This window comes from Poecilia reticulata, chromosome 12 (genome assembly GCF_904066995.2).
Source record: "Poecilia reticulata chromosome 12, P_reticulata-male-v2, whole genome shotgun sequence".
Taxonomy (NCBI): Eukaryota; Metazoa; Chordata; class Actinopteri; order Cyprinodontiformes; family Poeciliidae; genus Poecilia; species Poecilia reticulata.
In genome coordinates, this window is record NC_088841.1 from 21,820,017 (window position 1) to 21,844,235 (window position 24,219).

The following is a 24,219-nucleotide window of genomic DNA, read 5'->3' on the forward strand; positions in this document are numbered from 1 at the left end:
AGATCTAAAACAGGAGTGAAGAGAGGAGGGAAGAAGACTTCTGGGACTGCTAATAATTCACTTTACATAATTTCCTCTTTTTTTCTCTTCTTCTTCTTCTTAAGTTTGGTCAATTGGTTAAAGCTCCACACGACAAACTTCACCGTAATGCCTCCTTTAAGTAACATGTATTTAACTCCACAGGCGCTAGCTAGCAGCCGCTGTGCAGTGAGGTGTGTGATATTGCCTGTTTTGAGTTCAGAGGGTCTGCTTTTGTGACCCGTCGGGGTGTGTGTTTGTGTGTGTTGGTGTTTCAGTTGAACTCTCCGATGAACTCGGTCAGCAGCACGGAGGACATTAAGCCCCCGCTGGGCCTCAATGGCGTGATGAAGGTGCCCGCTCAGCCCTCAGGCACGGCTCTGTCGCTCACCAAACACATCTGCGCCATCTGTGGCGACCGCTCCTCAGGTGAGTGCACCGACGCCGGGACGGCCGTCAGTACAGCACAAGTGTGTCTCAGTCAGTCGGAATGTCGTTGGCAAGTTCAATTAGTCGTTTCATTCAAAAAGTGAATTTTTGCAGTTTCGCTCGGCTCGGTGGCGGAGCAGGAACACCACTGGGTTCGATTCCCTTTCGCTGCCCTACTTCCTGTCCTGCTACTCATAAATAAAGGCCACTATTTACCAATAAAGATAAAAATGTGTTCATATATTCTGTATATTTATTACACACAGAATGCTATATTTTAAGCATTCAAAATGGTCACTTTAGCTTAGAAAAACAGATTTTTCTTTAGGATAGTCAATCTTAAATGGTAAGATAGAAAGCAAGGGTAAGTCACGGAGTGCTGCATCCATGCACATTAGTGAGAAATTGAGTGAAAGGAAAAAATACAGTAGAAACTGTAACCAAGTCCTGGAGAGAATTGTTAAACAAAGTCCAACCAAGCAGTAAGAGTAGATTCAAAAGGCACAGTGTCGGAGGTATTTGTATAACTGGAAAGTTGAGTGGAAGGAAAAGGTTTTGCAAAAGCAACAGGGATGTCTGCAACTCATTAAACATTTTTAGGGAGATTTATACGGTGTGGACTTTGGTTGGAGTCATTGCTTTAAAAGAAACCACACATGGACATGTGACTGCTGTGGGGCTAATTAATACATTCTTTTAGTCAGCACAAATAATACGTCAGTTATAGCCTCTTAATTTTTCACTACTTCACTTTTTCCATTCACTAAACTTCATTAATATGCTTGCTCAGTCCTTTTTATTGACATTTGTGAAGTCTATGTTCGTGAAGGTCAAAACATCCCCATAAAATAATAATAATATCTCTCCTAAACTCTGTATTTATTGGTCTCCTGTTGGGGGTTTTTATGAGCTCATCAAAAATCAACAGAAAAGAAACTCTACCCCACTCTGTCCCTGATTATATTATCATGAGCTGTTGATCCCTGGAAGATTTGAAATAATCTGTAAACAGCTCGGATGACACCGTCTCTCATTATTACCTAATTAAAAGGAAGTCGGACTACCCCAAATCTGGCTTAATCCTTCTGGAGCCGCACTAGAAAACCTCCGAAGGAGATCTAAACACGATGGTCGGCAGAGAGCAACCCCGCTGACCACTCTGGCACAACTACAGACTGCCGCTTCTTGCAGTGGGACTCCTCCTGGAAGGACAACAGTCAGCGTAATTCTTCAGAAATCTCTGCTATGTGGTAGGGAAGCCAGAGTCAGGCCACACTTTGGGTGGGGGGCGGGGGGGCAGCACATGAAGGCTACAGCAAGGAGGCGCTTCACAACCAACATAAATCACGAGGCAAAAGATCTTAAAGTTAGAAGCAACCAAACCTCACATCAACTTCTACTGAAATACAGAAGTACTGCATGTGCGGGAAACTGCACAACGTTGATGTTATTAGTGGGGGAAAAATAAAACCTGACAGAGGTGCAGCTGGAGGTGAAATCAAACAGACTGAACCGAATAGAAATATATTATTGTTCAGTGTCAAATACAAAACACATATGGCTTTAAAAAATGCAGAATAAATCAGCAAAATACATTGGTTACACTTTTAATATTTCAAAATTGTTTACTCTGATTTGAAAAGTCAAATCTGACATTGCTGAAAGTGCTGTTTAACAAAGCATCTTTCTTCCAAAGTTATGATAATCATGAGTTATTGTTTGACCTAGAGTAACTGAGTAACTCTAAAGGTTTTTGCAGAGTCAAACATTTAATCAATTCCTTATTTTTCCAGCATTTCCAGCATAAACAAATAGATGACTGTTGAATCATTTTTCCAGGGAAGCCCGTTAAAAGCTTTTAACCTTTAGGGGTTAGGTGAATTTTGTTGTCATCCTGCGTCATCGGAGTTGCTTCCGCCCGGTAGGGGAGGAAGGAGAATGAAAACAGTGTTAAATAGCAAGTCATGCTTCATTTGGTGCTGCTCAAGGGCTTTATTTATCTTCTCCGGTGGTCCAAGTGGCAGATATTGAACAAAGAAACAGTTTGAGCAACTCTGAAGACGGAAAATGGGCTCCATCCATCATAAAAAACAAAAGCCGTGGCTGTTGGGAACAAGAGGCCGACATGAGAACAGAGTCCTGGTGGAATCTGTCCTCACTGAGCCTTTGTTTCCTCTCACAACCACAACATAAACTACGAACTCAAGAGTCTGTTCACTTTGACAGAACAAAGAAATAATTATGATCAGATGCTTATCGAACTACAGCTCCCACATGCTGCTAACATGGCTGCGCGTTAGCGCCGTGTCTTCAGTGTAAGTAGCAGGTTGTTAGCTTGCAGCTGTTTTTGTGTTTTGAGCACAACTTGAGTGCAGCAGTTCTTCTTAGTTATTTATTCAGAGCTGTGTGTCACATAAATAAGCACCTGTGGAGAGCATTAGGATGCCTGCTCTCACCCAAGGTGAAAAACAGATGTAATCTTCATGTATTTTTATGTCACAGACACAAACCTTTACTTTGCTTTGGGGGGAATTTATGTCTTAGACCAACATGTAGTTTGGTAGTTAGGAACCACAACCATCTGTGAATGGCTTTAATCCACAAATACTTCAGATGCCTTCAAACAACGCTGCCTATTTTAATAGTTCAAACACTAAATGTACTTTAATATGCATTAATACACACAGAGAAAACTGGGAAAAGAGAATGGAGCTCCTGGATTGACTGGTTTGCAAACACCGGCCAGGGTAAAGCTAAATGCACAAATAATGAACTGTGAATAGGTGGTGATCGACTGTTTTATTTAATTTAATTTATTTGTTTAGTTTTGCAAGTAAAAATCTGAAAAGTGTGGCATGTACATGTCTTCAGCTCCTCAGTTACTATATGTCTAGCAGCTTTTTACATCTCCAGAATAAAATTTAGTCTATTTTAGCTCTGGCTGCATGTTTAGTGTTTTTTTTCTGCTCTAATCTGAACCTCCACTTAAGTATTTATTCAGAATGGTACTTCATGTTCCTGCAGAAAAAAAGCATCCTCCACATCATGATGCTGCCACCACCATGTTTCAGTTTAAGAATGGTGTGTTCAGTCAGTGTTCGTTTTATCAAACCAATGGGAGCTACATTTGTATGCATGTCACGATCCTCAGATTTCTATTTGATATATGATTTTCCTTCACTGTTATACTTTTCTTCATGTTGGTCCAAGACATGAAAACCCAATAAGAGACATTAAACTCTGTGGTTGTAATGTGACAAAATGTGAAAAAGAGAGCAACACATGGGAGGGATTATTGGAAAAGTCATTTCTACCATTCCCTGTAATACCAGTCATCTCGATATTGATTTTCTTTACTTTTTTTTGCTACATTGCTTCACTTGGTGAATAATAATCTCATGCATGCCTTGGATTTATTGCTCTTTCTACTGTATTTTGTCTGACGTGAGACTCAGTGAAGCACAATCCAGGAAACATCCTGTTAAAAACCCAAAGCAAACATCCTCCGTCTTCTCCCGTTTCCAGGAAAACACTATGGTGTCTACAGCTGTGAAGGCTGCAAAGGCTTCTTCAAACGAACCGTTCGCAAGGACTTGACCTACACCTGCCGCGACAACAAGGACTGCGTCATCGATAAGCGCCAGAGGAACCGCTGTCAGTACTGCCGCTACCAGAAGTGCTTGGCCATGGGCATGAAGAGAGAAGGTACAGCACATACCGTTGAGGATAAAGTCCTGCTTAAACAAAACCTCCATCCTGTTCAAACCTGCTTCAATCAGTGTGTTTTCTCCTCAGAAATCGTTCTGTATTTTAATTTAGGTTTCACCTCTAGAAGCAGAAAGAGATCGGAGTTAGTCTTTCATCTGAGCCGAATGTTTATGATTCTGAAGCAGGATATTTATTCAACAAGCTTCTTTTTTTTATTGCAGCAGCATGAATTTTAAAAAATACCTTAAAAAAAGAAAAGCTTGAAAAGATCATCTGCTTTGTGCCAAGAGAAAAGTACTTATTAGTCGAACGTTTAGATTAAAGATGTTTGACCAGTGAGCTAAGCTTCCTAGAAACCTTGATCAAAATTTAAAAAGGAATGAATGAATGTAAAAAAAAATATATATATATATATAGCTACATTTATTTTAAAGGTATTGTTAGAGGTGCTAGCAATAATACGTAGGTATGTCATGCAAAGGCTTTTTCCTCTTTTTCAAAACAAGTTAGTGATTTAGTCACACACATGATGAAGAGTCTTTATTTAATTAATTATATCTACTTCTAAAAATATAAACTCAGGCTAACAGGGTAATGTTGTCAATTGTTCAGCATATTTATAATTGATGTCAGTTTTTATGAATTAACACTTTTTTCTTCATAAAGTCCTTTAGTTTATGTGGATATAAATTTGGACCATTGATCCATGTTCATACCACAACTGAACAAAAAAATCAAACTGCAAACATTTATCATTGAATGAGACCTTGCTCATGTAAAAAAAAAAAAAAATTGTCGCCATGGTAATTTTCGCACGTCACTGTTACATCTTCTGGACAAAGAGAACTCCCTGGAACTCGACGGCGATGTTTCGCTCTCTCCTGCCCCTCTTGCCCGACGAACAGCTTTGATTAAAGCCGGAGGCGGTCGATCAGATTTGAGCCTCGCTGTGGAGACATCAGAGATCGGGCCACAGCGGGCCACGGAACCAGGAGAGTTTTGTTATGTGAGGGGGAAAAAAACAAGCAGTGAGGTGTGAATTTTAACACTCCATGAAGGTGTTAAAAATATTTGTGCTCTCAGCAGTGCTGTTAAGCTCTCCTTCTCACATTGAGCAAATAAATCAATGCGTCTCTCCATTGTGGTTAAGAGGTTTTCAAATGGAGAGTGCAGATTATGGTGCCTTGCAAATGTAGTCACACCCCTTGAGCTATTTTTTTCCATTTTGCCACATTAAAACCACAAACTGCACTGTATTTTATTGTGATTTTCTGTGATAGACCAACACAAAGATAGTCGTGGAAGGAAAATAAGACGTGGTTATCAAAAGTATAAAAATTAAAACTAAAAAGAACTTATTTCTGCTGCAGTTTTCCAGCTGCCTTCCCAAGATTTACGTGTTAGGTAAGAGTTTTTCTGACAAACAGCCCCCAGATGGAAATGTCCACAGTTTTCATAATGGCTCCATATGAATTCGATCCACAGTACGGCTGGATAAAAATTGGGGTATATGCAGGTGTTACAATTGTTTTACAATTTCAATAGTTTTTTTTTTAAGTAGATCATTTGAGACACAACTAAGAACTGCAGCGGATGCATTTATTTTTGTCATATTTAGTCAACTAAAGAGTGTTCTGAAAAAAAAAAGCACTATATGCCAACTTAATATACGGGGCCCACAAACACATGTTGGCTGGAAAGGTCTGAAAAGGGCGTCTTCTTCCACAAGTTTGCTGCAAACAGGACTTATTTTGGATTTGCATCAAGATTTATTTTCTTCTTTCAGCTCTGCCATAAATACTTACTCAGATTATGCCACCTGAGCTGTTGATTCTTGCAGCTCCTCCAGAGTCGCACCTTAACTCCTTCTATAACCGACGTTCTCCTTTCAAGACCTGTCAGATTAGCCAGATCTTCACAGCATGTTTCCTGCTGTGAATTATTCCTTCCCATTTACAACCTGTGCACCGCAAAAAGCACAAAGTCTCACCTGGTATTTTGTCCAATTTCTAGTGAAAATTTCTTATGAAAATAAGATGAAAATAACTTACGGGTAATTTTTTCTGCAAGACATAGGAGCTTGCTTTAAGTCAATAATTCTTTAATTTTGCTGAAAAATTTCCAGCTCCACCAATGGAGCTAGTACTTTTTCCATCTATATTAACTTAAAATAAGCTCCTATGTCTTTCTGAAAAGTTACTTTTAAGTTAGTTTCATTTCAAGCGTACAAAGATGTTTGTACTAAAACTAGACAAAAATCCTTACACATTTGTTAAAAAATAAGGCCTGTTTTAAAGCCATGTGCGACGCTGAGCATTTAAACCGATAGTTGTGTCGCATCAATGCAGCTTTATTTAGGGCTTGTTTAGCTCAAAGAAAGTGTTTCAGATTTCTCTCCATTTTTCCTGACCTTATCTTGGACTCCTGTCCCCTCCCGCACGCTTTTGTTTATGTCATTGTTGGGCTCCGTACTTCGTTCAAGGATATTATCGTTTACTACCTCTTGCCTCACTCCCCGCTCCCCCCCAAGCCCCACACCCCCACCGCCTTTCCCCCCAGCACCCCGAGGGCTGCGGTTAGCGAACAAGGCAGCAGCAGTAGCCCAAAAGGCTAAGCGAATCCACAGAAAAACAGGATTAAATGAATTTATGCGCTCCCAGTCAGGACAGCAGAGGAGGAGGGAAGAGGGGAGAATAGAGCTAACATGATTTCAGCCCTCCTCACCTCTGTGTGACTCCGACACAAGTATTCTACCCTTGGGCTGACCTCCACTGCCAGACAGCCGTTTCTCCAAAACTGGGGCCCCTTTCTCCTTCTCCTCTGACAACCTCTGCTTCCCTTTCCCTCACAACAAGGCCGAGGCCTCTCCAGTTCTCGACCTGAAATGGAAACCAGAGCAGGGAAAACGTAAGAAGACAGGCCGTCCTGCACACCCGGTGTGTAATGTGTGTGTCTTAAGGGTGTGTGCAGACCTGGATGCTCACATTAGCTTTCTAAAAGTCTCCCTTTATGTAACGTTTAACAAAAAAATAAAAGCTCTATTAATCCGCAGTTGAAATGAAAAGCCATAATGCGTTTAAGCATTTATCTGCGGTGTCTCAGATGAAATAAATTACAGCCTTCTGAAAAGACAAAAACATACTCATGCTGCTTTTTTTTTCACTCGAGGGTGGACATGTGGTTTCTCCCGCCTCAGCTATGAGTCTCTGTCTGTCTGTCTGCCCAGCAACAAAATCATTTCCTGTCTCCGACTCAATCAAATGACAAAATCAACGCAGTTGTGTTTATATCTCTGTTTTTTTAAATTTATTTAATGCACTACAAAGTCCTCATTGATTTCTACTCCGCTTTTTATTGTTTTAAAGAAAAACTAAAAAGGACTGACAGAGTCTTGGAAAAGTATTTATATTCCTGAAACTTTCTGAACTTTGTTGCATTTGATCACATTGCAGCCAAAAACTTCAAAATGTTATTTTATCTGATAGTCAAACAAAAAAATGAAATGAACAGCAGACTGAAACAACTGATCATTCTTAAAACAAAAAACATCACAATGCTGATACATGGGGATGGCAGCATCATACTGTGCAAAAGTTAAAGTTGATGAGTGGAGGAGCTAAATAAAACAATCCTTGAAGAAAACATGTTTTAGGCAGCTAATAAAAACATAAACATACAAGTGGAGTTTCACTGGAATGTCTCATCAAAGCATATTCATGCGTTAGAATGGCCCAGTCCAAGTCCAGACCTAAATCTAATTGGGAATCGGTTGCAAAACTTAAGAATTGATGTTTTCCAGAGACTGTCCGTCCAATTTAATCCATAAAACGGCAGAAATACCATTATTTACAAATCTGACAGACACTCCCGCATGACATTTACAGCTTTAACAAAAGCAAAAGGTTGTTCTGCAGGCCACACTTTTCAGATTTTCCTTTTCCAAATAAAGCAAAAACTGTGAGTCAGTTACTTTGCGTTGGTCGACGCAGAAACTCTAAGAAAAATATGTCGAAATTTGACGCGGTTAAGTGATACGAACACTGCTGAAAGGCGCTGTATTTGTGGTGTAAGGGAGAAGTGAAAGGCCTTGCATTATTTATGTGTGAATGAAGGATTTGTATATAGAAGGCTATGGCTGTTTGTCATTGAGCACAACAGAGGTTGCTTTGATGTGGAAACTGGAAGGAGTCCCTGAACGTTTCTTCGCTGCTTTGTTGATCCTTCTATTTAAAGTCAACGCACACTTTAAAGAAAAGAAAAAAAAAGACTGCTGCTTGAAACCTGATAAAAACTTTCAGCTTTAATCAAAAGTCTGGCTTTGCCAAATACCTGCCGGCACGTTTCACGCGGGAGCTAAACGGCGTTCAGCTGAACTCGAAGGCATGTTGGGTGGGTGCTGACGGCAGCTGTAAACAGCAGTAGTGAACGGAATCAGTTTTGTTACATGCAGCCGTCCAGGAGGAGCGCCAGCGAGCCAAGGACAAGAACGAGAACGAGGTGGAGTCCACCAGCTGCGTGAACGAGGACATGCCCGTGGAGAAGATCCTGGAGGCCGAGGAGGCGGTGGAGCCCAAAACCGAGACCTACATCGAGACCAACCTGGGGATGCCGTCCAACTCGGTGAGCGCAGATTCTCCTCTGATCACACACTGTGTCTTCCTGCAACACGTCAGGCTGAGAATGGATGCTGTTCTCTGCTTCTGCCTGTTTAAACCCTCTAAATCTAGATGTCGGATTGGGTGTTTTTGTTACTAATATAGTACTGGTAAAATGAAAAAAGGCCTCCAGCTTATTAGCAAAACTAAATAGGCGAAATAAGACAAATCTTTAATGATAGGATAACTAAACAGCTGTTAAAATTTAAACGTCTTCTGTTTTATTTTTCTGTTTTCACATAATGAGATTCTTAAAAAATAGCAAAATGTTACTATATTTTTACAAAACGTCTAAAGCAATTTATTTATTTTTTTAACTAAAATCACAAAGTAGCATATTTTCACAAAGCTACAGCATATAATCAGAGTAAAGTTATATTCAATACTTGGTTGTTGTTGTTTTGTTTCAGACTATAGACACTCGCTGAAGCTCCTGTTGGTTTTTATTGTGCAGAATATTCTACAGTTTTGTTCTGCATTATTCAGCCAGAACCAAAGCTAGAACCGTATTAGCTGTGCACTGTTTTATTACCATATTTTCCTACAGATTTAGTGAAATAAGTTGTAATGAATGCAGCTCCTGTAGACTCTGCAGTGCAGGAGGTGAAGGCTGCATTTCAGTGTCTCCTCTAGGTACTTTCTGCCTGCACTGAGAAGTCACTCAATAAAGAAGCAGAAACAAATACAGAAGTAGAAACTTCTGCTACTAAGAGGAGCAGCTCGTTCCTGTACTTCTGCAGAGACTCCTGCATGGAGTTTATTCCTCTGGAAAGTTTTAGCCATCATGAAGCTGCTGGTCCGAGGTTCGGGTGTCGGATTCTGGATTCTTGTTCTCTACTCTCTTTGCAGTCTCCTCCAAGAGCAATTATCAAATATTAACATATTAACTGCTAAGTTTTCCAAGTTTCACCACACTATCTAGACTTTTTACAACAGCAAGAGCTTTTTTTCTTTTGATTTATGTCAAAATGTCCAACTTCCAAATTTATCCTGGTTGCTTAAGTTAGATTAGGTGGTATTTCAACATCTACTTTCTGACTTCAGTGGAAAATGTGACACAGAATAAGTCATGAGTGGCACTTCCTGGTTCTCTGTGTGTCTGTTTTAGTTTTTAATGTCGGGGATTCTTAAAATTGTCTCCTCCTCATTTCCTTTTTGAGTAGTTTGTTTTTGAAGCAGTTATCTACAAGGCCAAATTACTCATCCTTTTGGCCGTCGAGCTTGTTATCTTTATATTAGCCAGTTTTCTTTGTATTCATCTGGGGAATAATTGTGGCCCTAATATCTTACAAAAAATATCTTTCAACCAGATGACCAGCAGTGCAGAGCAACAAGTGGGGGAGGGACAACACCACATTATTATACTCTGGAATAATACTGCCTCCCTGCCACTTTATCTGATATTTCATTAAGTTCTTTTAACCACACAAACAGTATAAGGGATATTTGTAAAAGTTTTTAAACAGAAGCATTTCTAAACCTGTGGAAAATAAGAGATTCTATACAATATCCTAATGTTATCCTATTTTGCATGAATGTGAAGATGTAACTTATATTTTAGAATCATCTATAGAGCTTTTCCATCTGTGGAAAAATGTTCAAAAAATATTTCTTCTTTGTACTAAGTGCAAAACGAGTAAACTTAGGTGAGAAAACAGCTTTTTTGGCAACGCTACTTGTAAATAGTTAATATTTCATATGCTACAAATGTTTTTGTTTTTGTTTTAGATTTTTTTTTCATCTGGTGTTGGATGGGGTTGTTGCTTCAGAACGCAGGTTTAGCTGCTCACTTTCTTTATTCAGCTGCGAGTTTCCTTCGTCCTGCTCCCGTTATCAGTCTTTGACACAGAGGAGACTAAAGAGTGATGAATATTGCAACAGACAGACTGTTCCTGAAAGCATCCCACATACAAGCCGCTGCTTTTTCTGGAATTCTGTTGCAACATGCGAAGCAGAGGAGCCGCGCTGCAGCTTACCAAAAGTACCCGAAGGCGGGAGGGAGTGAGGGAGGGCTTCTGGGAATTATCTGCTTCTGAAGGGAGGGAAATGTCCTGTGAAGTAAAGGTAGAAATGTGAGGGATGTTATGAGAGTAAATGGGAACTATTTTGGTGGGGGGGAGATGGAAATGTAGGAGATGAGTGTTGACATAAGGGAGAAAGAGGAGGAGTTAGGATTCAGGAGGGAGCGCCTGGCAGTGAAGACTCAGTAATGCACTGAGTGTGTCTGCGCTCAGTCATGCTGGCTCCCTCGGCTCTGCTGCCTGCCCAGCGCCAACACAAGAGGACTTCTGAACGGATAAAAGAAACTTTTGCAAGCTGTCCAGAACTAGAAGTTGCATATACTTTCTAAGTTTAAGCAAACTCCTGTGGGATTATTCGATATTAATCAGTTTAATAAGAAATGGCAAGCAAACTACGGAAACGTTATAGAGAAGCAAGTGAACTGCTGCCAAATCCTTCTTGCAAAAGAACTTTTATTCTATTTTTCTCCGTGTCCCGTCCAGCAGTGTAGCAATCAGAATTACGAGAGAGAAGCCCAACAGTTCTACTTTTGTTCTAGTTTTCTCTGTAATGCTCCCCTTATTATTAATCATGTCCACTTAGACTCCTAATGTCATGTTATTAATAAAAGCAGAGTATACTCATCTCTCCACAATATTCTTTTTAGGTTACTTAAGAAGTTCCACATTCACAGATTCACCTGTTCACCAGTTTTTCTGCAGAAACATTAACCACATAAAAAAAACCAGATTTGTCCACAAAGCATTAAATCTAAAGGCGCAATGCTACTCAGCATGCTACTGGCTGGCATGTTCACGGTTTTTAGCTATTGTGCTACTTAACCCCCATGGAAACTGCAGCACCACACTGTAACCAAATTTAGTTGGTGTTTATATTTCTTTCCTCCCATCATTGTGTACATTTCAGAAATCTTAATGTCTTTTAAAATAGCCGGCTTACTCTGGTGTTCAGTTTCATCTCTGCACTTGAGGCCAGATTAGGACTTCAGCCTTGGTTTTAAATATAGCTGACTCTGCGTTAAAGACATTGTTAGTTTCTGTGTTTCACTCACTGTTTACGTGCATCTGCTGTTGGAAATTCATATAAACCAATGACATAATTCTGAGTATTATGTGACACTTTAGCCGTAAATAATGTTACGTATTGCATTGCTTCACAGCATGAAGCGAGAGCATTTTGCATTAGTTCAGAATTCGTTATGCAACGTCTCTGCTAACAACATGGAAGTAACGGTGGCAGGGAAAACAGCCTGATTTTTGTTTCTCTGATTTGGCGTCGCTGACCCTGTCACTAAAGTAGAGCCGACTATTTTGGCACCGTTTCAGCGTCCAGGCGGTCCCGACCAGCACGGCTTCCCTTTCTTTCCGAATAACGTCCGCATCCCACCCCCCCTGCTGGTGTCCATTGAAAGTCGCTGCCCCGTGCTATAATTAATCACAGGGCCCGGGTCGTTGGTGTGAATAGGCCGCTGCCACTGTCTAATGGCTGGGGTCTGGTCTGGCTGAATGAAAGTGTGTTTATCTCATGGTGACCTAGAACAGGAGTTAAAGAGGCGTTAGTAATATGCCTTCACTGGGAGAGGAGGCAGGAGAGATCTCTTCTTCAGGAGATGGACACAAAACTATCCAGGCTCTTATTTTTACATTTTTGATATTTCAAGGCTGCTACTTTGCAATACTTACCGTACACATATTTATTTAAATGTTAATGCAAAAGTTGTTGGGTTTTTTTTAGTTTTTTTTAAAAAAGCCCTTCTCAAAAACATTCATTCCCTTTGTAATCTTTCACATTTTGTCACAAAACAAACCAAACCTGATGTTTTTCCTGGATTTTATGTAATAGATGAATACATAGTTTCTGAATGTTCTTTCATTCATCCACTTGTAAATATCAATGAAATTGTGACAAAAATGGATGAATGTGGTGTTGGCAGCAATATGCTTTTTCCAGGCTTTTCCTGGAAGCTGGTCAGAGATAAATGGACCTCTAGAGAGAAATTATCTAACAAAATATGTTAGACGGTTTAAGACTTCAACAGAACAATGGCCCTTAAATTTGAAAAAGTGGGACATTAGCTTTTTTTTTTTTCCCTACCAATCTTCATTGCAGCTCAGCTTTCCCTCTCGTGTCACGCTGGTGTACTCTGGTTCAAGTGGAATAATGAAAAATTGAGAGGGAAATCTTTCTCCACCCTTCCACAAGTGATGAAAATTTCATAGGACAGTATGCAAGCCTGGCAATTCTCTTAAGTAGTGGGGATGATGGTGATGAAGCGCATGTGTGCTGTAAATCCTTCGATTTGCCTGGAACAAACACAGCCGGGTTTTATGGTCACGGGGAAAATATCTTTCACACAAATTTCTCCTTCGCTTCGGACTTTTGGCAGGTTGCAGTTCCAGCCCCGTGTTTCCATACAGCGAGGTTACAGTTACAGTTACAGTGGCACGGCCCGGTGCAGATCCTTTTCCTTGCAGGCTGATAACATCCCAAATACTGTTCCACGACCCGAGCAGTAAGTACAGTAACGCGATGCTCGTAAATCGTCTCAGGAAAGTGTAAGCTCCTCTCCACTGTCATCTCCTCCGACGGAGGCAAAGAAACAAGGTCAGTGTAAACACGGCTAAGATATCCATACAACATTCATGAGACCCGGAGTGTCTAACAAGAATCCCGGGACTCTTATTCTAATGAAGAGGAGGAGGAGACGGGGGGGTTGGTGGCCTGATGGTGGCACACATCTGAGCCCCCCCTTCTACTCCGTTTTTTTGTTTTGTTTTTTCTTTGTTTTTCGCCCAGTCTGCCCTTTGGAAGGAATTAGCTCAATCTGTTTGTGTTTCTGAGAGGAAACGCAGCTCACGAAAACTGTCGCTCAGAGCTGCGCCGTCCATCGTTTCCCACGGAGATCAGATGTTGAAATATTCATAAGACACCAGTTGTTTCTGTTTCCCCATTGGGAAAATAAGGCAACTTTTAGTTTCAAGAACAGTTCAAGCTTTGTTTCTGGTTTAAATTCTATATATAAAAATATATATATATATATATATATATATGCATTCATCTCAGATATCCATCTGCAATGCTCTGCAGGCATCACGAATGTTAGACTGTTTGGGATGGAACGGGGAAGAGAGGCCTGGGTCGCCTTTGGCCTGCACATTAAGAACAGAGGATTCGCGTTTTCTCCTTCATCTTGAACTAATCTTCTCTAGAGAGCAGCAGTTGATGTCAGGATCTTCCCAGCTTTTAGCATCGATCTGTGGGATTTGGTTTAGGAAGTCGGGGAGAAGTTACTGACTCTCTTCGGCAGACTGCGAGTTCACACGGGGACTTGTCGTTTAAGAATATTTACTAGACTTAATTTTATGCAAAAAAAAAAAAGGAAAAGTGTGCCTGTTTATACATATGCATATCAGTGGCTTGGACTCCTGGGATGATGGTAAACTTCTTGACAAAGACTGACAGTATTGTTCAGGATGTCCAAAAGGAGTTTCAACTTAGTAAAGTAGTCCTACAGTATGCATGTGTTGCATTAGTATTCTGCAGCGATTCCCTTTGGACCGTGATATTGTACCTCTGAATCTAAAGCGCAGGAACACTTTATGAGAAGCTCTATTTGATGTTCGTTTGGTGCAAACAAGAAGGATTTTCTTTGTTTCTTCTTCTAAAAGAAATGTTTCCATGACCTTAGGTAGCTGAAATGTTCTCCAAGAATCCTAGAACGTTGAGTACGTTCTGGTTAAAAAGGTTTCCAAGTCTCATCGAAAGTAAAATGTGTTAAAAAATGGCAGTATGGGGTTTTATTTAACCACTATGGGCATGAATTATATGTTGAAACCAGTTGTTGGAGCACAAATTTAGAAATCACTGCAGATTTTCTTTATGCCCAATAAGCTCAAAAATACTTCCATCTGCTGCCAACACCAGTTATTATTCTGTAAATAATGACACTTTAATGCAAAGTTGGCACTTTTAATGGACTTTCAATGCAACTTTTAGAGCAACTTTGCATTAAAAGTGTCATTATTTACCGAATGACAGTTTATGACAACAGTTTTGGACATTCATAAAGACTTATTTATGTTCATAACAGGTGTTATGTCATGTTGTCATGTCAGTCTTATGTACACCTCGTCAAATAAAGTGTTATTGGCAGTTCTGTCAGACATGTTTACAACACCTGTGTATGTTTGGGTTCATTGGCCTGTTAGAACTACCAGAGTTTGGTGGTTTGTTGGGTAGTTTAGGTCTCCTTGGCAAAATGCTGACATGTACAGTTGGTTAATTCTGAAGTTTTTACTTATAGGAAAATTGATCTTGTGTTTAAAACTTATGAAAGTTGAAAGCTGTATAATTTCTATACTTCAGATGCCATTGACATGACATGAACTCATTGTAGACCTAAAAAAAAAAGAGGACCAAATTTTTTAGACGTAATTAGAAAATTGCAACACAGTTCTGTGCACTGCGACGTTCGATTAAGCAACATTACTGCAAATGTTACGTTTGGGGACTGAAAGAGATGAAAGGCTTTCAAACCCATTTTCTAGAAGCTGTAGGATCTTTCTGGTTTTCTGCTTTTATGATCGCATCTCCTCAAGGCCTGTGGAGTCCCATAAAGTCAAATCAGTAAATTGATCTGGCTTTTATTCTTGTTCATCTGCACTATTTATCAGAAAGAGAAACTAATCAGTGTTCTTGTTCTTGGCACTGGAAGCGCCATCCAGTAGGACGCCTAACAGACAACATGATCCTGGGAGCTTAGTTTTTGTCATTTAACACACATTAATGATTACACTCCAGTTAATCTTCTGATCTCCTAAATCACTAGAAAAACAAAAATCCTGAATTTATGGATTTTGAATTCTCCTGAATTTATTTGGGTTTTTTTATATGGGGTAAAACAAGAGATCTTGGAAACCTCTTTTATCTGAATAACTAGGGGTAGATATGAGTTATGCACATAATGTAGGTTGCACATTTTACAATCCCCTTCTGGTTGGCAATAAAGCTCCCTCTGACTTGTTTAGTAATAAAGTGTCAGTTGAGCCCCTCGAAGGCCCTCTTGAGCTCTTCTAGTTCTCCAATAGTGTTTCAGCTAAAAGCTCCCTGAAGATGGAGCGCGCTCGGCAAAGCTTGTTTTTTCACCGCCAGCTCTCTGCAGGTATTTCCTCTACAAGCTGGGACAGAATCACTGTTTGTTTTGTCTTCCTGCTTGCCTTCCTTTTGACAGGCTATCACTCCCAGCATAGCACTCATGCTGCCGTCATTATGTGTGTGAAAGCACGGTGATTGGTAGCTCACAGGTATCCCGAGATCAGGCTCTGGGCCAAAAACACACCAACGTAACAAAAACACACACACACACAAAAAAAAAAAAATGACACCTATTCATTGTGCTTGTGCTTCTTTTCGTGTGTGTGTGTGCTTTCCTGCAGCCCAACGACCCAGTGACAAATATCTGTCAGGCGGCAGACAAGCAGCTTTTTACTCTGGTGGAGTGGGCCAAGAGGATTCCCCACTTCTCGGAGCTGCCGCTGGACGACCAGGTCATCCTGCTACGAGCAGGTACGTCAGCACGAGTTCAGGAGTTAAAAAATAAATATATACGACAGACTGTGGTGAATTGTGTTTCCTTTAAATATTGCGATTTTTGCCAACCATAGCTGTGATATTTAGATGAACCTCCCTGGTTTATTGTGCAAGAATGCAGCAGGGGAGTTGCCTATCTCCAGGGTCATCGGGCAAGAGGCCAATTTGCCAGTCGATCTGACGCACAGAATGACCAACACGATGATGAAATATGCTGCTAAATCCCTGTGGGACGTTGCTCAGACTCTAACGAAAAAATTTGCTTCCACACTGATCTTTGATACGTGTGGAATATGCATCAAGCGGCACCAAATAATTCCAATCTGCATTAAGCCTGGAAGCTGATTCAGGCAAATTCACAACAGCTGACAGGAGGTGTGATCTACACTGATCTGTGAACGGCATGCATTACCTGTTAAGGGCTATTTGGTCCTAATATTATTAAATCAGAAGCCGTTCCGACATCCTCAGCAAACTAGAACTCGTCATCACTGTGAGTTGGACTCTGTCCAAACTCCCCAGGTCTCGTCTATCTCATTTGTATGGTTCAGGGACAGAATCTCATGGCACATTCTTGGAGAGGAGCGTCTCTGGTTCAGGAACCTTGGACTTACTTGTTGCCCATGACAGGCTACAGTTTGCATTTTCAAGTCTTAGTCTTCATCAATCACTGGAGCGCACTACAACAAAGTGCAAAGGGATCCAAGACAAGATTCAAGTGTGAGATCATGGTTCTCGACTGGGAAATCTTGAAAGGCTCTGTTTGGGTTGAAGTTTGTGTTTTTATTTCTTCTCTTTTAGGTTGAAAGTTATTGTTGATTCAGTTGGTGTGATTTTAAGAAAGCCTGAGAAATAGATACAGAAGACAACACTCAGTGCATCCCTCTTGAAGCAGGCTAAAAGCTGTTTCTACCAACCCAGCTTGTGTGACCTAAATCAACAGACAGGCCTTGGAAAATGACTTAAACTAGCTGCTAAGTATTAGCGATGCAGCTACTTGGAGTACAGAGTGAATCATATGTCACTTCAGATACATTCACCAACGTCACAAGTAGGACGGCAACACATAGCCTTTATTCTTTGCCCGTCACTCCAGATTACACCATTATGTTATCTGTCCATCCCTAAGAAAACGAACCGGGGGGGAAAAAAAAAAAAAAATCCCCTCCTCCCGTGATTGCTCCTCAAGCCTTCACACATATATCGATGCAGAGACTTCACCAAACTGGAGTGAGATATTTTTCTGCAGAGCTCGTCTCTTCTTCTCGTCTCCCAGGTTTTCTATAAATAACCGCTTTAGTTCTGCTGTATCACAGATAAAAGCATCGCGGCTCCTCTCATGGCCAAACTCAACTGTAGGGAGAAGAGGCGAGTTGTTGCCAGGCAGAACAGTTAAAGGAACCCTGTCGCTCATCCGCCGGCGTCTCTCGTCTGTGCCGCTCCCCCGTGTCAGGCCCCCCCCCGCCTTGGCACGTCAAGCTTGTTGTCTTTATTGTGATGGCAGGCGCAGTTCATCCCTTTTACACGCTTGTCTCCTTAGAAAGCATGATTCCAATGTCTCAGTGATAACCTGATGCTTGCACTTGAGGGAGCTGCAGGGTTTTCTGCGGCTCGGCTTTAATTGATTCATTGGAATTCTGCCTTTGTTGTCGTTTTAATTTTGCTTGAACGCTGTGTGAACTTTTGTACTTGGATTTACCTTTTTCTTTGTATTTTTTTTTAAACTATCCTTTGCCTTGATCCCTCTCCTCATCTCAGGTTGGAATGAACTCCTCATTGCATCATTTTCGCACCGTTCCATCGCAGTAAAGGATGGGATTCTGTTGGCGACGGGCCTGCACGTGCATCGCAACAGCGCCCATAGTGCCGGAGTGGGAGCCATCTTTGACAGGTCAGTGTTACTATTTTGCAGTTCCTAAAAAGTCTGTTAGAGTTACATTTTTTGTTTTTAAACCTAGAGAAATTGCATAATGGGTCAAGGCAAGACACGTTATGCACAAAGTGATATTGTCTAAAAAATAGTGAAATCCAAAATCTCAGTATTTCAGAAGTTAAAATATGTTTTTAATATAATAATATATGGTTCAAAGTTGTCTTTCATTTACACACAGAGTCTGGGGGGAAAGAGGAGAGGATAGCTGGAGGTCCAATCGGAAATTTCCACAGGCAGGATCATCAAAAGTGCTTGAAATGTGTCTCACTTTGTGAATAATCTTTAAAAAAATGTCTCACTTTTTGAAGTGAATTACCTTTTCAATGAGATTTCAATTTGTGAGAAGCATCTTTGGAGGACCTTGATGTGATGACTAAAGTTTGCTGGTAGCAAGAATTCTTTTGACGGAGTCGACAAAGTTCACTTAAGGTGAACATTTTCTCTTTCTGTGCAGCTAACCAGCTTTTAAAACCAAGTGAAGCTTCGAGCCTTTAATAAGTACATTTGAGTAAAGTCATTTCATCTTTCTGACAGCATATGACATTTCTGGTTCTTCAATGAAAACATTACATTGACTGCAAACCACAGGGTTGCTTTGCTAAGGGTGAAGCAGCACAGAAATTATTGATTAACTCCACTGTATTAAATATTTACACCTGGGTGCATCAGGGCTCTCAGAGAGAACCCCGAGCTGCTTCAGAAAATGTCAAAAAATCCATGCAAAGTTCAGTCGCAGCCAAGTTTGGAGCGTAGCAGGAACCACCCTGGTGGTTGTTATTGACATTGTGTAGCAGAGAACTGACTGAGATATCGCATAAGTCCATGGCATGAGTTCTGCTGCATCACAACTTGAGCAGAAGTAACAGAAGTGGAAAAGTTGCAAATATATACATTCCTGACTGCAGAATCAACATCCATAGCTGTCTTATCCAAACGGTGAAAGAAGAATTATCTTGAATAAAACACATTCCTTAAACAACTCTAAATAGTAGTCAATAAGTGGAAAAGAAAACTGGTTCAGGAAGACAACAAATCCAGCCACGATGCAACTGCCAACTGAAACTCTTCCTCAACAACACATGGTGATGAGAGAGCTCCAGGAAAATAAAAACCTAGCCCAAGTGAAGATCTTTAGGTCGCTCTGTAGGTTGACGTAATACAAGAGTTCATGTTTTAAAATGAGAAAGCAACTGAGCTTTTACAAAACCTTCTAAAGATCATTGAGTGACACAGCAAAAGAAAGATAAAAACATACCAGGCTGTTGACAGACGTCACTCATGCAGTTTGAGTTATTTCAAACATTTCTGCCAAGAAGAATTTAGAGAAGTGTACGAAGGAGAGCCGGGCTAAGCGTGTAAGATCTTTGCTAAGACGACTCCAGCTTTCAGTCGGCGTCAAAAACTGCCTGCTGTGGGGTGGAAGTGAGACATTTGGATAAAACATATCTTTTTTGTGGAAAATACAGTTTTGTTCAGAACCGTGTGCACAATTTTCAGCTTGTCCCGTTCTCGTGAATGACTAAATAAAGCTTGTGTGCGTTACGTTTTCATAAGTTTCTTTTTCTGCAGTTTTGTTTTTAGTTTGTTCCTGTTGCGTCAAGCTTTGCCTACAACTCTAAACCACTGGAGATTCCTACTGCTGCTCTTTTTCACGAGGTGTTCATGTGTTAGATTTTCAGGGGTGGAGTCCAGTTGATGGATGATCTAATTCAGGTGGAGCACATCAGTTGGTGGACTGTTGTTGTCTTTAAAGGGCTGGTGGTTCATTACGTTCTGTTTGACTCCCTGAGGGAGGCTTGTCTACCAAAACATGTCAAAAATGGTACTTGGTTTTCATGAATGCACCATGGAAACCCGACTAACCCAGAAACCACTTCATTTTCACTATCATTTTTCTAATTTATAAATAACTGATCGTTTTTTGTTTTTTTTTTGTACTTTTTAAACCATTTTTGATTCACCAGCACATAGAAAATACAGGCTCATGTCTAAACTCCTTGGTGTTACTAAAACTCTTAAGTTGTAGCACAGCAGATTTAGAAGATGACTTTAATATCTTGGAGAGATTTTGATCTATCATTTGGAAAAGCCACTCTGAGTCAGTGCTCCTCCATCTCTAATATATGTCTTATGTGTAGGGATGCATGGAAATCTGCAGCTTGAATGACCATAAGTTCAGCGTTAGACGTTACAAATCATGCTGTATCCATCTGAATATTAAAATATTGGGTGGGCAAATCTGATTGAGCTATGGGTTATGGGAAAATTGAATTTCAAATCACCACCAGACTGATTAAACCTGTGGCGTTCCACTAGGTCGTGTTGTCGGCCCTAATTTATTGTGACTTGTTTGACTCACTTATTTTAGGATTGATGATGAAAACATTGAGTTTTTTAATACTTTTAAACGCCGCTGTGTTGCAAAACATTTATTCGTACAGAACTGTTTAACAAATGGTGGTTGTTGGTTAGTTGGTGAGCTCATTTAGCCCACTTCATGTTGTCAGACTGGCTCTATTTAACTGATTTCTTGATTCAACAGGTCCGGCTGTAGTTTGACTGGGTAAATTCAGTTCAACTGTCCAAAACACTTGGTAAAGCTCCGTTAATTCATGAATTAACAAAGGGGAGATTATTGTTTCTATGGAGGACAGATTGGTTTCTTTTCTTGAAAAAATTCAAGTGTGGTTGGGGAAAAAAAAGCCTTTTGGTTCCTGGATTGTTCTTGAACATCCAAAACGATTTTATTTCGCTTGACGGTAACCGTTTGGATCAGACAGCTGAAACTTGGACGCGGTCCGGTTCTGCAAAAAGACAAAGAAGGGCGGCGTTTAATCTGCTGAGTCGCTCAGACGTTTAGTTTTTTTTTTTTTTTTTAATCGATCCATATAATTCATTAGGGTTTATTTCTCAGAAAAATGAGCAGTGAGCTGGAGCCAGCAGACGACAGACAGCTGCTGTCAACAGGCCAGTTGTTGAGCCACAGGACATTTTCCGTCTCTGCATTAACTGTGGCAAGTATTAAGATCCAGAGCACAGATTATGCTGCCTTATCAACTCCTTTCTCTCTCTTTCTCCATACAAATGAAGAGACTGATTAACTTACACACTTTAGTCTCTTTTTTTCCCCTCTTTTGGCTCTGTCGTTCCTCCTCGGAGCAAATTAAATTAGCAGTGAGTCACAATTGACTTAACAATCCTGAGGGCCTGAAAGAAAAGGGAGGCAAGCGAGAGGAGAGAGTAAGAGCAGGCGGCACGGCGAGGGTGTGACCCAGTCAGAGAGGGGTGAGGAGTTCGGGCAAACCCACCCTGTGATGTCACTCGCAGACGGTGGGCGTGCTGGTGTCGGGTTACAGCTCGTGTTTACTCTGCGGCTCTTTTCTGTATGAAAACCACAAACTAAATATAATTGCTCTGTAGGGCTGTAAACTTTTCCACTGATCTTAACGGTGCCTCGCAGTGCGTTCATGTGCGTTTATTTTTGAACAGATGTGAGCTGCTTAGCGGTTTGAAAACATATTTTTAATATACCAGTCTGGATAATTAACTTGAAGAGCAGTTAGCAGCAAAAGAAAAATAAAAAAATAAATGTACCAATTACAGTCGAGCGGTTTTCTGTGATGTGAACTTTTCTGGTTCTTGTTTGGTGGTTTGACATAAAACAGTAGCCAAGAAAAAAAAAGTCTTTGAAAAACAACACAGATCTGCCTTTATTTTCTATATATATTTCATCTCATCTTGCTCCTGTCTTGTCTTGTGTTCAGGGTGCTCACAGAGCTGGTGTCAAAGATGAGAGACATGCAGATGGATAAGACTGAGCTGGGTTGCCTCCGAGCCATCGTCCTTTTCAACCCAGGTAACAATCATGAGCAAGTTTTCACTTTCAGCTGGAGCTTTGAAAAAGGTCTGCAAAGTGAGGGTTATAAAGGAGGAGCATAAAAAACCCAGTTATGCTTCTAAAGGGGGTAATAACAGGGCGCAGGAGCCCTGTATTTATTCATACACTGAGTTCTGTCCAAAAGCCTTCAGTTAACCATTATTTCTTTGCATTTTGCTTCCAACAGCCGAACTGTTTTTATGATATTTGAACATGCTCTCGAATTGTTTTCCCAACTTTCTGTAGGTTTGTCGAAGCATTTTTCCATTTTTTTTTTATTTTTCAGTTCAGACTGCGCACCTTCAAAAGAACATCTCTCTTTCTTATTTCCCACACAGATCTCCACTCATTTTCCGTGCAAGCAAACATTATCTTCATTTCATCCTCCGCTTGCCAAGTTTTCTATAAACCTTTAGGACATGGTGATGCTCCAAAGAGTTCTTTCAGGAGTTACCTTGATGGATAAAAATAAATAATATTCTCCGCTAGGACAGCCTAGAGATAAGATTTCTGATTCTTTTTTTTTCCCCAAGTCCGTCTGTATGCAGACACAACACCAGTTCATCTCTAGAGCTTGGAGTCATTTCTTATGGATGAATGTGTAGGTTTGGAGGTCAGAGTTGATTTCTGGTCACCTATAAATACTGAAAGAAGCCAATTGTCCATAAAGAAAACTGTAAACATATATGGATATATATATTCTGTCCATCCATTCATCCAAGTAGTACCTTGTTCTTTTTTCTTTATTTTAACCCATATAGAACCATATTGTGTCAAAGACGGGGGAAAAAACTCCTGATTTGAGGTTAGCATGTGTCACACAACCTTATCAGGCCAAATGTCATCCATGTTTACCGAAGCTTCCTGTTAGTGTGAGTCAGGGTGTTAAATGACTCGGTACGGGAGCCTCCCTGGACCCTCCGGGGTCCACAGTGGATCTGCTAACCCCAGACGCGCTCATCCCCTTATGTTCAACATTTTGTTCCAGCCGCATCCAGGGGGTTCACTGGCCTCGGTTTGCTTTGCTGCCCGATTCCCGTTAATTAGCGGTTTGCGAGATTCGGACCATCTGAGGGCGCAGAGGGGGGATGACGCTAACAGGGGCCCTCAGTCGTTCCTTTCCCACACCATGCGAACTAGTCCAGCCATTATTAAAAAGTGCAGCGCTTTGTCGAGCCCAAACGTTCATCAATGACGTGTTTGTTTTCCAGTGTCTTTCTTTTGAGCCTAAATTAGCGCAGCCCTTAATTGGGCCAACGGGGACCGGACCAGACCGGGCCGAGCCGAGCGTGGGCCTGGACTGAGCTCGCAGGGTTAAAGCTTAATGTGGAAGTCACATGACTTTTCTATGTTATTTTAGTTTTGAGGCTGTTTTGAAGCCTGCGTTGCAATTTCATTTTAAAATGTCCACTAATAGTTTAAATAAAGATATAAATAAAAATTACATTTATTTGTTTAATACATAAACTTAAAATATACAATAAATTGTAAAATTATAGTTTTTGTTTGACATTTCAGTCCATCCTGAAATAATATTATTTGATTGGTCCAACAGCAGACCAGTATTCTTGTCTATATAATAAATATTATTTAGCACTTAGTACAATAAACACAGGACTACAACATTATTCAGACAATTTTGTGAGTTTTATCTGAAAATTAACACAAAGCGTAATTGAATATTTGTTTGTATAAACTTAATGGATTTCCATGTATTTATTTTTATTTTTTTTAACGTAAACATTTATTTAATCAACTTCCACTTTTGGTACGACCTTCAGAAGAACGTAAGAAAATGAGGAAATGTGTTTTGACTGCAGTGAGGTCTGATTATTTCTCCTTGTGTGTTTGCAGACTCTAAAGGTTTGTCCAACCCAGGTGAGGTTGAAGCTCTGAGAGAGAAAGTCTACGCGTCTTTAGAGGCTTACTGCAAACAGAAATACCCCGAGCAGCCGGGCAGGTGAGTTAAAGAGCAGCGAGAGAATCAC

The 24,219-nt window shown here is 40.5% G+C and overlaps 1 protein-coding gene across 4 annotated transcripts in view; it reads left to right on the plus strand.

Annotated features, from left to right (window-relative positions):
• rxraa (retinoid X receptor, alpha a) overlaps positions 1 to 24,219 on the plus strand; it is a 115,420-nt gene that overhangs the window by 86,089 nt on the left and 5,112 nt on the right. For 2 of the 4 annotated variants that reach the window (XM_081614098.1, XM_081614095.1), the window contains exons 4-10: positions 297 to 447; positions 3,973 to 4,152; positions 8,591 to 8,775; positions 16,268 to 16,397; positions 18,180 to 18,312; positions 22,119 to 22,210; positions 24,086 to 24,191. In XM_081614098.1, the coding sequence (XP_081470224.1) occupies positions 297 to 447; positions 3,973 to 4,152; positions 8,591 to 8,775; positions 16,268 to 16,397; positions 18,180 to 18,312; positions 22,119 to 22,210; positions 24,086 to 24,191 (977 nt within the window). The remainder of the gene's footprint in view (positions 1 to 296; positions 448 to 3,972; positions 4,153 to 8,590; positions 8,776 to 16,267; positions 16,398 to 18,179; positions 18,313 to 22,118; positions 22,211 to 24,085; positions 24,192 to 24,219) is intronic. The other 2 variants (XM_081614096.1, XM_081614097.1) reach the window with 1 other exon arrangement.